This window comes from Mchenga conophoros, linkage group LG2 (genome assembly GCF_057382185.1).
Source record: "Mchenga conophoros isolate Kocher_MC1m ecotype Shallow Benthic linkage group LG2, M_conophoros_male_GT1.1, whole genome shotgun sequence".
In the NCBI taxonomy this organism is placed as follows: domain Eukaryota; kingdom Metazoa; phylum Chordata; class Actinopteri; order Cichliformes; family Cichlidae; genus Mchenga; species Mchenga conophoros.
Genome location: NC_140527.1, coordinates 7,109,981 through 7,124,109, shown reverse-complemented (window position 1 = coordinate 7,124,109; position 14,129 = coordinate 7,109,981). Strand labels below are relative to the sequence as shown.

The 14,129-nt window shown below is 38.0% G+C and overlaps 1 protein-coding gene across 28 annotated transcripts in view; it reads right to left on the bottom strand.

Annotated features, from left to right (window-relative positions):
• prom1a (prominin 1a) overlaps window positions 1-14,129 on the bottom strand; it is a 93,820-nt gene that overhangs the window by 34,669 nt on the left and 45,022 nt on the right. For all 28 annotated transcript variants that reach the window (XM_085284705.1, XM_085284695.1, XM_085284743.1 and 25 more), the window contains 2 exons: window positions 680-800; window positions 165-228 (listed from right to left, as the gene is read on the bottom strand). In XM_085284705.1, the coding sequence (XP_085140831.1) occupies window positions 165-228; window positions 680-800 (185 nt within the window). The remainder of the gene's footprint in view (window positions 1-164; window positions 229-679; window positions 801-14,129) is intronic.

The following is a 14,129-nucleotide window of genomic DNA, read 5'->3' as shown; positions in this document are numbered from 1 at the left end:
TGCTACTTTGCCTATGGAGCTAGTTAAGTCACAGTTGTGAAAACAAGTAAAGCAGACACATTAAATTCACATAATAAGCATGCTACACAACTGAGTGTATAAACTTAGTGACTTGTTTGTGTCTACCTAATTTACTATTGGAGAAACAGAGAAGAACTACTTACTATCTAGGTCATAGATGACTTTGTTCTTGGCCGTGGCATACTGTGATATTAGGTATTCAATTTGCTGCATAGAGGAAACACAGAGACGAGCAGAGTCTTAGAAATAGCTGCACAAAAGTACTTTATTGGTCTAGACACCAACAAACTACTTCCGTGTTACACAATTTCATTAATCCACTTGAGAATCTGGTTGGAGTTGGTTTCTTCAGCAAATACCACCCATAAGAGTGAGACTGATTGTTGGAGAAATTTCACCGTATGAGAACAATCTTTTCAAAAGCAACTTTGCAGGTGTTGCGTGCACAAAAGGTGAGAAAATTCTCTTTTCCCGTGTGAAAGGATTACACAAAGCCAGCATGACAAGAAACCCCAGTTTCAACAAAGAAAAAAAGAAATAATATGCACACTGATTCACAAGTGTACCCTCAAGGAAAATTCGTAACTGAACCATCTATAATGCTTCACCCCAATTCTTTATGTAACATCGTGTTTCAAATGGAAACTTTCTGCCTCACCATCGGTGTGTCGTTAGCAAAGGTGTGCAGATCCCTCATGTTGCTGTTGACCAGTCTCCGTACGTTCTTCACCTGAGAGCTCAGGTTCTGGTTGGCGGCATACGCACACAGCACTCCAATCCTAATAAAACAGTGGAAACAAGAACACAAACATGTAATCTGCCTGCTGTCGGACATGTCTGAGTGACCCTGCTGCCCCTGTGTCAGTCAAGAGTAAGGCAGGGGCGAGCCATGCAGAGCAGGGTGATGACAAGCCATCAGCAGTAGGGGTCAGTGTGCACCACCACATTCACTTTACTTTGTTTTTGCAACTGCCACTGAGTGCACCTGTAGAGTGCCTTCATTCTTTGAAAGCCAGCATTACATTGGACTATTCTCGTACTCAAGAAAATAAATTTACCTTAAATCCATTTTAATTAACTGTTACATACAATTTCATTCATTTAATGTAAGTGTTGACATGAAAACACAATTTCCTGTTCATCAACAATGTTTTTAATAGGCTAGAATAAGGTAACATAACAGGCATAGAGGTCTTGTGTAAATGCATCTTTACAATACTGTATGTGTGTGTCATATACTGACATGTTCTGCAGTCTCAAGATCTAAACAACTATTATTTCCCCAAGTAATTTAGAAATAGACTCGTAGCTATAAACCCAGGTGTCTTATCTTTATAATCTAAGGTCCCTGGGTTGTAAGCATATTCAAATTGAATGTGAAAACACAGAATCGCATAGAGCAGACCATTAAAGTGAATCTCTTGCATACTTCAAACAGACCTGAGTAGCTTACTACAAGGCTTAATTAGCTCGAACAACATCAAGGGAAAGACAGCCCATAATATTAAGCGGTTTCCATGACTCACTCTCATCCCAGCTGAATTTTCTCCTTCAGCACCTCACAGCTACTGCAGCACTACAGTGTGTGCACGTATGTTCTTACTGCTACTGATGTGTGTTATTGAGGTTCGCGCGTGAGCAGCTTAAGGAAAGGCGGTCAAAAAGGAAAAAAAAAAAAAAAAGCTTCTCTACAATTGACTCTAAGGATCAAAAACTCCCAAAGTAGAGTTGTATGACACAGTGAATCCCCTTCATGGAAATGCTTCAGTGGAATAAGCAGCTTTATGAATGATGTAAGATGACTGGCAGAGAGGAGTAACAAAAGAACTGACTCAGAAGCTTCTGGGAAGGTTTAGATCAATGGTGTAGAATCGGGGTGCTGTGACTGACTCTATAAAAAAGGCAGGGGTCTTTATGTGTAAGTATGACAACAGGTTGTACGTATGTGACCACAGTGCACCCAGAGATGGGGTTTCTATTGTCTTACTGCTAATGCATGAAGACATTGCTGGGCGCCGTTCTTCTTTACAGAGCAGTAAAGTACAGCCACTGCTGTAATCACAGTTTCCCTTTGTGCATATAATCTAATTTCTATCCTGGATTATGCTGTGGACATTTTGCAACATTAAGCATTGCAGTGTGTTTGCACACTTAGTGTATGCATAAAATGTTTTCTACTTTCAAAAAATGCAGCGCATTGGAGCACATTTCCTTCCACTTTGTTAAACGTATGTATTTTTCTTAATTTCTGGCATGGAAATGCAGGGGAAAAAATGTCTTCAAATATTGTTACACTTTATTCTGTATGCAGACACATGCTTAAGTTTAGGCAGTCTAAGTCAGTACTTGTCAGATATCACAGCATGTAGCCAGCTAAGAGTCAGCATGTTTAGGATTTTTTTCTGGGGTTTAAGTCAGAGGACTGAAGAGTTAATGATTCAATAACAACCTAGTAAAGTTTGAATATTTATAAGCAAGAGGGACAGTTTCACAGATATGCCACAGATACTTTGAGTGGGCCAGTCAAACACCTTGGTTATTTTCTTTTTTAGACAGTTAGCTGTAAATGTGCTGGTGTTCTTGGGCCAAGAACACCTTTAGCTGTGGTTGAGACTGACTCTAAAATACTTTGGTATACACAGGAGTCCATGTTCAACTCAGTGAATGCAACAAGAGGAACCCAAATCATTATGTGGTATGAGGTATTTGTGCTGATATACTGTGCTTGGTTTTTGCCCAGCGTGGCACTGTGTATTACATTCTTGTCAAAGTCTTGCCATTTGTTCAGATGTAACTTTGCAATCCTTTGCAAACTTGCTACCCTGTTCACAGGATTCCCTCGACATATATTTGGTTTGTTTCTAAATCAAAATGAATGTAAATATTCACTTGCTGGCATCTGAAGGAAATTCATAATGAACATCTTTCAAGATAAAAAAGAGCCTTCTAACAGCATTGTCATGGTCTTTAAAGAACAAATGTGTTATAGGATGTGCTGCCCTCGGGAGAAAAATTCACTGATCTGCATGGCATCAAGCTGCACCATCTCTAGTGGATGTGTGATAATGTTTGCCATAAATAGTGAGTGTGCCAACAGAGTAAACACTGTCACCGTACAAGTGGCGACTTAATGAGAAACTAGGCCAAACAAGTAGGCTGGGACACAGTGAAGTGGAGCCATCCGTAACCAGGGGAAGATTCAAAATGGCCACTTTCACAACAAAAGCCTTTTGTCAAACACTTTCTCTGCCCTCCCTCTGTATCTTTCTCACTCACACTTCATACATTTGCTTTCCTCTTTCACACACAAATTCACAATCCCGCACTTTTCTTTTCTATGCTTGCTTTTGGTTGTCTGCTTGTCTTTATTACTTTACTTATGAAGCCTCTATTCCACACCCTCGCTAAACTATTTCTTTCTCTACACCAGTATTTCTCCATATATCTCCCTTGATGAGGTATTTTTGTTTGACTATGGTTTCTTACTCTATCCCAAAGTGAAACGTAACTACCATTTTCCTACTCCACCCTTTCTCTTCTTTAATCTCCTCCTCGGTCTCCTGTTTTGCCCTCAGTTACCTCTCTCTTTTCCCTCTTTCTCTCTCTCTCTCCCACTTCCTACCTCCTGTCCCTTCCTTTGTCTCTCTCACTCCCTCTCGTAGCTGAACAAAGACTCTTTGAGGAAACAGCCTGGTGCTTTGCAACAAGCTGTGTTGCTGACTGTCCACCATATTTTATGAGAATCATGTTTGAGTTTAGCTTGAGTTTGCTCACGTTCCAGTTTGAGTCTGTTTTTTAAAAAGTGATTAAATTAAATGAGGGTCTAAAGCTGCAAGAAGACAACAAGGCATACACACATTTGTATTTGAATACGAAATGATCAAACAACCATCAAACTTAAAATGACAAGCAGGGCTTGCTAACCCGCTTTCTCACTTACAGCGTCTGTATCCACGAAACATGCCACTAAGGACTCAATCCCCCTGCAGTGTCATCTTCATTTCACCTTCTATTTAATGGTGTTTATTATATCACATGTGACAGAGAAATATTCCATGGCATTCAGCTGATGATAAGCCAAACTATAAAATTCACTTATGAAAAAAAGATGTGAGCTTTGCATGACAACAAAGAGAAGATCTGAAATTCAAAGCAGATCAAACAGGCATCAGTTCATTATATATATCTCCGATTGAGCTTCTAGCATTTATTCCTATCCTTTAGTCTGTTATCTAAAGTTTTTGTCCATATAAAAGGTTTTCAAAGTTATAAATGCCAGACTCCTCTCTTATGTTACTTATCTACATCATCATATAAAAAGCCCTCAAACCAAGAATAAGCATTTGCCTCCCGGAGGAGCCAGCAACCTTTAGCCAGAGCTGCTTTATTGCTGGTCAGCACAATTTTTAGTTTTGATGACCATATCCTGTTTGCAAATCAGTTATAAGAACATGTGCCTAACATGGTTTAAAATGTTTACAGTTTCTCAGGGATCCTGGATTTGTTTGAATGTTTAGTGTTAGCACTATGTTCACCTAATGCAAATAGACCGGCACTTATATATATATATGAGTATGCTAACTGAGCACTCACAGCCCCTTTTTTTCTACAAGCCCCTAATCACACACATGTACTTTACCTAAGCACCTTTTTATAACATTCAAATTAACACTCAATTCAGTATCTTGCCCACACAGACTGGATGACTGTCCACAGCCACCACAAGACATAGGCTACTGTTCCATCTCTTTACCTTTCTCCTAAGCTCGGTATTTTCATGCAGCCAAATTCAGAAAAAAAATAGCTCAAAATTACAGTTTTTCCACTTCTTTTTTTTTTAAGTCAACAGAACAAGTATGAAAGAATAGCAATAATGAAACTTATTCAAACTAATGTAAACTAGCTCTCACTTTGAAGAGAGTCGCTGATTTGTTGCACTGCTAAAATCCTCATGAGATTCATCTTTCAAATCCACGATGTACTAATGTGCCACCAACTGTTTTCTGTAAAGTACTTGGTGACTCCTGTCTCTCCTGTCTATAAAAAGCATCAATATTGTTTTGAAATAGGAATATAACTATTGATTGCTTATTTGCATATGGAAACTTTAAAAACCTTTGAAAACTGTCTGGCTTGTACCAGACTAGTGTGACGGCTTTAAAATTGACACCCTCATAAAAAGAAATGTTGCATTTCAATGAAGCAGGTGGCCTTTAAAAATACCATTTGTCACCTCATCTGTGCACTTCAGCCATTGATCTTTTGTGCAGCATCATCACATTTCACTGCTATCAGCAACGTCTGAACTGCACAATCAACTCTAGCTATCAACTGTATGGCTGCTTTTTGACTGCAGGGGACAATTCAAACACAGCAGGAGGCAGATTTACCTCCAACAAGCTTGAAAAAGGGCTTTAATTCCTGCTTGAGCAAAAGCCAAATGACACATGAAACTGCCCCATGACAGCAGACGAAGAAGAGCAACAAACTAATGCAGTGCCCCAGAATCTAGGGCACTACTGGGGGCTGGGCAGTGAGTGTTCCATGGTCTGGTGGTTCCATAGCTTTTACAAACTTCAACAATGGCCTGCATTCAGTGTAACTGTAGTTCGGAGGCTGGGACAGTCCCCTTACAGCCCCTTCCTCTTTTAACACTGCCGGAAATGTCTCTTTATTGTCCAGCCTCAGTAAGAAAATGATCATTCTAGTCACTGTAATAACTACAGTGATCATTTTAGTTCAAACACATCGATAGACAATGGCAGCGTAATCAGCACATGTGCATAATTAAATATTCTGAGTGCAATATAAAACAGCTACTGTAACTGTCAATCAAAGCCTTATCCAGAATAATCACTATAAGAATAATAATTAATATAAATATTTTTTTTAATTATTATTAAATCTTTATTTTTGTGCCAGTCTGACCTGAATGCAAACGCTAACGAGAAGTGATGCATTTTGGTGCATGTGGGACAACAGAGGTGTTGACTGAAAAATGTCGGGCCTAAGCAATTTGTCCTGTCATATACTGTAGGTTATGTAGCAAATCTTATGTAATCTGAAATAATTCATTAGACATTTTATTGTGCCAACAGGTCACTGCCACAGCCAGCAACTGCAACTTTTTCTCATTTTAGCCACTTCGTGATCTCATTACTCCACTTATTTAAATGTATATAAATGTAATAACTGAATTGCTATTGCATTCATTTTAGTACCTACATAAAGCCTTTGGTTTGCCTGTTTTCATTCCATTAAACTGCCCTTTCTCCTTCAAGTGGCTATTGTTATGTATTTTTATTTGCTGTGTTATTACTGTCCTCAGAGCTTGCCAAGTCACATTCTGAGCCCAACTTCCCATTGGAGCATTGTGTCCTGTGAAGAATTTAATCAAGCAATGAATGCTTAAGCTTCCTGGCTTCAAGGCCTTTGCTCCAAGCATGACAGCCCAGTAAAGACAGTGCTATTAGTTCTCAGTTTTCTTCCTACTCATAAGGATGCTGCGCAAGCTGCTGTCAGTTGCATGTGAAGACTGTCTGGACTAGGTTGATGGGAGACAACAGACCATTAATTTCACAGTAAACAGTCCAGGAATGATATGAATACCAAACTCTGAGCCAAACAGCCTCACGGGGTTGTGTAAATAACACAGAAGGTCACTGCAGCACAATAGGATTTTTATTTTTTTAAATCTGTAGAAGGGCCAAAAGACAAAAAAAAAAAAAAAAATCTTCTGCAGTGCATGCATTTTTCTGATTAAATTGTCAAACAGTGTAACCATTGATTAATCATTTTTCCGTCCTAAAGCATAGCTTATACTAATATTTGTTTTTCCTTCAGTGACTGAGTTTGCTCAAATATGATGCAAATGACACATTGTTAAGGACACTACCCTGATTACCTGGGCAAGGACTCTGGTTATCTGGATATCTTTGCTTTTAAAAGTTAAATAGTAAAGTTCTCACAGAAGCAGTCTTTCTATAATTTGTCTTCTTAAGGATGTCCAAAACGCTTTAATAGACATCTGTGTTGCTCAGTAAACCATCCTTGGATAGGCTAAGTTTAATTAACCCCCTTCAAGCAAACATTAGTGGTTTGATTTAAAAATAAATATCAGCTGTCCATAACTAAATAACTTGTGATAGCTAATGAAAAAATGAGGAAATTCAGAGAGCAGATTATTTAATCAGCAAATGCTAACTTCATAACACATGAATGCACTTTATGAAGCATTAACCAGTCAAACCTAAGCGTAATTAACTATTATTTGCATATAATTAATCCACTTTGGAGAAGAAGACGAAGTTTAAATCTTTTACACCTTTTCAGAGGTCCTGGTTTTCTCTGAAGTTAGAGGTCAGCTGAATCACACTGATTTGCTTTGATCGTGCCATCCTCAGTTATTTAGCGAGTTCATCCCTAGTAAAATAATGTTAGTTTGAGGTTTAGCGTCCACTGAATGTGAGAAGAATTCAAAGTCATTCAGTGTTTTCACACAAAATCATCATTAATCCCCTTTCAGATGAACTGCAGTGCAGTTTGTAGGAATTGGCAAAGAAAATTAAAGTATTGACAAACAAAATTACAACTCTAGTGTCTATCAAATATCAAATACAGGTGCAGGTAATTGTGTGGATATCATTGCTTTCATGCTACTGTTCTAATGCAACCATCAGTGGCTTGGTGCTTAACAAAGCACACAGGTCTTGGTTTGAATCTGCGGCCACAAACTTCAGCGTGAAGTTTGTGTGTCCTCCTTCCGTCTGTGGATTCTGGCTTCCTCTCACACTCCAATGATATGCATGCTAGGTTAACTGGTCAGTCTAACTTGGCTGGAGGTGTGCATGTGAGTGTGGATGTTTGTTTTTCTCTGTGTGTTAGCCATGGGATGACTCTTTTCCTATCCAGGTGGCATTTAACCACTGGGATGAGCTCCAGTTTTAAGGGATGGGATGAGTTTGTACACTGCTAGTAAAGATGGCCCTTTGTACATATGCTGTATTATCCTGTGAGTTCTTGTACGTTTCAAAAATCAAATGGTTAATGTTCTGCTGATTACGTTGATGACCTTTTTCTTGTTCTTCCCTCCCAAGCTTCTAATAATTTGACATTGTTAATATTGTTAAGCTGCTATCATCAGAACCCTTGTTTCTACACTAAACGAAACTACAAAAAAACTACTAAAAAGCAGTTTATTCTATTTGCACTGTTTCTTCACCACTCACCTTTCTTCACTTTCTATTATGAATCACTTTACATTTAATCATTAGTTACTATTAATAGGGGTCGTCTGATTGTTGGGGTTTTCAATATATTATTGTAGGATCTTTATCTTACACTATAGATACCCTGGAGGTGACTGTTGTTGTGGTTTGGTGCTATCAAAATAAAATTGAATTGAATTGTATTATATCTGAGTAACACTCCCAATATAGCCCCCAAAATACTATTTGTTCTTTTATAACCACAAAGCTCTCATACAGTGGCTCATTACTAGTGAGCCTGGTTAGTATAAAGTTGCCAGCCTTCATTTTGCTGGGGTACACCCTGATGACCACAAAGTGACACAAAGACATGTATGACAGATCCATCTCCCAGAAATGCTGATATTTCTGGGTTATACCTCCTACTCGTAAAGCCATCACAGATCCCTGCAGCTTTGCCTTCTCCTATCTTTTCTCTCCTGTGTAACAATGTGCCATATCATCACTACTGTAACATAAATGTCTCCTATAAATTTGAAAGAAAGCCCGGCCTAGCTAGGAAAGTCAGTTAGCTTCACAATATTGAATTCTTCTAAATCGTGTGTTGATTTGTAAGGTGTACACTACAAGAATCCACGACCATTAGCATCCCAGGGTGAGAGGAAAAAATTCAATTAGTAAAAAATAAGGCGGATTTCAGCTATAAATGCAAAATGAGGGAAAATTTGAATGATTAGTATGAATGAGGTCTCTCCAGGGGATGTGATAAATTATGGGATGCACTGCAAATTCTGAGAACAACCCCTCCAGTTAATTAGCTTGGCTGTGGCATGTGTAAAGCTGCCATTGTTTGGTGTTTGTGTGCTGTGAACAGGAGATGATAACTTTTTTTTAGTTTATTAATAAAAAAAAAAACTTTAAACAGAGACAATTCAAGAGAAAATAAGGATAAGGCTTAAGGGCCAATCAACGTAAAAGAAGAGCGCAAATGCATATTTATGAATCAGAAACATAATTCTCAGTTGCAGCCTGAGAAATTACACAGACTGAAAAGCTGTATATACAAAAATAGCCAGAGGTAAGTGGTTAAAAGCTTTTTGATAACAGTGATTTTTTAATGGGTGGAGTTCAATGAAAATCAAAGCATTAGATGTCCAAAACAATTATTTACTTTTTTATTCATTTATTTACTTATTTTTTTGATGAGAGACTGTTACACACTGCAATGTATTAAAGTGAGATGTTTCACGCTGTTCGCTTGTGCACATTTTCCCCAACACATTAGGTAACCCACATTTCCATGAGCTATGTGTGATTTTAAGATGCAAAAATAAAATAAAAATCAATGGAGACAGTTGGATAATGCACATAATGCATGTTAGTAAAGAGTAGAAATCCTGTGCAGATCTCACCGATTACCTGCAAGCTTTTGTTCTCTTTCTAGTCTGCAGATCAGAGGGGTGTCCAACTCCAGTCCTCGAGAGCTACTGTCCTGCAGCTTTTAGGTGCATCCCTACTCCAACACAGCTGAATCAAATGGTTGGACGACCTCTTCAGCATGCCATCAAGTTTGCCAAAGGCCTGATAACAAGCCATTCATTTGACTCAGGTGTGCTGGAACAAGGATGCGTCTAAAAGCTGCAGGACAGTAGGTATGTCCCAATTCATAGGCTGCACCCTTGAAATTGAAGGCCGAGTACGTCACAGCCAGGCAACGAAGGCTGCTCCAATTGCGGCCTTCATTTCATTCAGCTCTCAAGGGCTGGAGTTGGACACACCTGCGGTAGATTATGACATGCCCACAGATTGCACTTAAGTTCACACTTCAGGTACATTTTTGTTCTTGTTGATGGTTTTAAATTCTCAGGATATCTACCTTATTTTATTATCATTTTAGATTTTCGAATTTTGTTCGACTCAACACTAAATATAGAATGGAGTACAAGAAAAAGGACTGGAAGCCTAGCAAAAACCACCTGTATGGCATTTTTTCATCATTATCATCAACAACAAAACAACAGCGACAACTACTACTACTACTACTGCCTAATGCATAATGCTATATATAATGCTATACATTATACTGTAACTATACTCTCCAATATATACAACAATAATCCTGGCTATTGCTGGAAAAGAACGGAGCATCAGGATGGGTTAGTTTCTTCATTCTGTGCATATAATCTCAGTCAATCATACTGAAATAATTACTTTGCTTTACTGTACTTTTAATTTTATTTTTAACATCAAAATGTGTTTTTTGGGCTCTCCTTTCACACTAGAATCCTGTTACTTTTGCTGCTACTACTCCAAATCCCCTAGAGGCTTTTAAGTAAAATGTAATTTTATATTTTGCTAGTGTAACAGCACCCTAATGCCGCTCTGCACTGAAAATAAATTACCTCCCAGTAGCCTGACATTTAGTGAACAAGTGACATCTTCATAGTTGTAGCTTCTTTCGTGAAAGAGTTGATGCTCATCACACTATTAATGAGCCCCTAAAAATAGTCCTGCATGTGATTTCTCCCCAGGGAGGCTGTTAACTGAGCAATGTGTGGGTTACAGAAGGTGCAGGATTGAGGTAAAAGTTTACTTGGCTACTTGTGTTTATACGTAGCTAATTGTGTGCTAGTTTTTTTATGTGACAGAATGCAAGAATATGTTTGATCTGTTATCAGCAAGTGAGTGGTTTATAATAAATTCAATGAAAATACTTTTGCAGGTAGATAGATGGATGGATATTGGTTTTTCTGTTTGATCAAAAGGACCTTATACAAGAACTCTTCACAACCACGTGCAATTATTTTGTACAGAACACAGCACATCTGTGAGACAAACTTCAAGGCTTTTTGAAAATCTCACCATTTACCAAACCTCTCAAAGAAAAAACCCAGACAAATTTATTTTAATTTGTTGTGTTTATTTTTAGTATGTATATTGATCAATTTTTATTTTGTTTGCTATTCTATAGACCTATTTTGCCTCATTTTATGAAGCAACGTTACTTTGAGCTATTTAGTTTTATATTATTGATTATATATATATATATATATATATATATATATATATATATATATATATCTGAATTCAATTCAATAAAACATTAGAATTCTCCAGTTTTTGGGATGAAAGTCACATCTCACAGATTCAATCAGTGATGGAACTTAGGGTCATCGGGTATTTCAGGTCCAGCAGGAACTGTTCATGGTTCCATACTCTGGATGCAAAGCCACCCAGTAGCCTTCTCTGTGACTTCAGATGCTCCATTGCTAAATGATTGCCCTGCAAATCCTGTTCTCTTCTCATTGCAATTTTAATTTCAACATGATCAATTAGTTGGTGGATTTGAATACGATGATCATATCTGGCTGCAGCCATGATGGTGTTATTTGGGCTGCAAAATTCAGCTGCTTGCCAAGGTCCCCTTCCATATGCCAGCTGTTGGAGGCAGTGAGGAGCCCAGCATTTGTTTAGCTTGTGGGTCAGGTTTCTCTCCAGCGCTAACAATGGCAATGGTCTTTGCCTGACGGTGGCCTCTGATGCCTTTAAAGGCCACGGTCCTCGATAAGGACTTAGTTATAGTGTCAGTGATAGAGCCAATGTCCAAAGGTTTTTAAAGCGTTCTGCAAAACAGGTTACATGTGTCGAAACAAATTAACTTACGCAAAATGAGCTGTGATTGCCAATGGTCAGTCTTCTACATTTGTGCATTATATTATATTATATTATATTATATTATATTATGATTTCACAAAACATCAGCCTTGTAGAAACATTTAGCTGATTAAAACATTGAAATTAGACTGCCATCTTCAGTTTTGTCTTTCAGCTGGTGGAGATATGGATGTAAACAAAGTAGTCATTGTGCACAACACTGTCAAAGATTGTATATGTATTAAAAGATGGATCACTCTGTAACAACACTGTAATAAACAGTTTCCGCAGGCCTTGAAAATGCAAAGATTTTCTTACTGATCCAATCATGTCTGCAGTTAATCTCTCATTTAAACTTTCATTCACCTTTTTTTTATAAATAAAACTTTAAAAAAGATCAGCTTTAAGCTCCAATTCAGTACTTTCAGTACTCCGATCAAGTTACACATTGTTAGAAGATAAAATGTGCTAAAGGAAGCATACGCAATAACTTTCCATTCCATTTTAATGAGCTGTGAGAATTTCAGTGGGAGGAATTATATTTTACAAATAACTAAAGGAACATGCTGGTATACTGACAAGTTTGTACTTTTATTTCACACACTTTCCCCTCATTATGTGAGAGGAGATAATACTACGGTTGAAGTCTTTTGCTAGGAATGTCAAGGGTTTTAAGGGTTTAAAAGCTCCGAAGTCAAAAAGTTAATCTTATGCGTTGCATTTCTAGATTAATGTATGTAGTATTGCAGAAGTAATTATTTTGACTGTGGCTGCTGAGCTCCTGGTGATGTCCCTTCTGTGTGTTGTGCTCCAACAACTTAAGAATTAATTGGGTCACTTTATTAATAATTCAGCAGGATCCAGTGCTATAACTCACACACCACATAAACAGAAGTGGAACTTGTGTTCACTTTGTTTTAAACTAAACTGACCCATTAAAATAAAAGCAACTACTTTTTGTGTTTAGCCTTGGTTATAAAAGAAAACACACACACACACACACACACACACACACACACACACACACACACACACACACACACACACACACACACACACACACACACACACACACACACACACACACACACACACACACACACACACACTAGAACAGAGCTAAGCCGAACACAGAGACCAGTCTTTGCATTCCTTCACTCCTACTTTGGCCAGAAAACTGTCTGATACACTGGAACTTTTATGAGCTTTGCTTTTTTTGTTTATGATTGTGGCGTGTATTATCATTCTGCGACACCACTAATCTATCTACCACTTAACAGGCAAAGCTGCAACAGTGAGAAAATAACAACATAATATCTTTGAGAAGGTAGGGGAATCTGCACAAGCTTGTCCAGTAGCATAGCTGTCTGTGGACAAGCATGTGCTCAGAAATTTAAGTTTGGTCCAACATAAAGGCAGAAAGTCTTAGCCTGGTTTAAAAAAAATCAAATTTGAATTAACTTGCATACTGAATTCACAGTGGTTGTTTTTCATTCAAGCAGTGATTTCCCATGATATACGAGTATTTTACTCAGCACATCTAACATGGTTTTGCAAGGTCATTTGCTGACCTTCTCTTCCTTCATAAACGTAAAATGATGCACAAAAAGATTACCAACCAAAACTGAATCAGTACAAGATATATTGTACATCGCTTGGGATGCCCATTTATAGATATCCCAGACATCAGATAGCTCATTTACAGACAAACCCTTCAAATCTAATCTGGGTGCCTGAGATTTAAAATTCAGCTTGCTGAATGCTCAGTTCACTGTCGCCTGTATTATCATTAATAAGACCCCATATAATTAGCATGGATTACTAAGTCCATAATATTAGGACTTTTTGTGTTAATAATATTGGACACCCAGCAACTGAAATAGACTGCTGAAGCCCATACTGGATAACAGCATGGGGCAAGGGTCTTCCACTTGGTCAGAACAGAAGCAAAGATCTTATGTCTGTCATTTTCTTATTATAAATCCATGCGGGTGTTGTGCAGAATCAGAGCTGATTAGTAGAAACTGAAATAACTCCTGCTGTTCTTTTAATAAAACAGAGTGGGAATATACAATAGCTGGCAGATATAACAAAACATGCTGTTTAGCATACAGTACACATGTGAGCTACGATATATTAATGGCACAGTGCTGAATGGCTAATGCGTTGCAAAATTACCCCAGCGGTGGCAATCACATTCACAAAAGAAGCATGAGGACACAAACATTGACAATTAGCCCTTTTCAT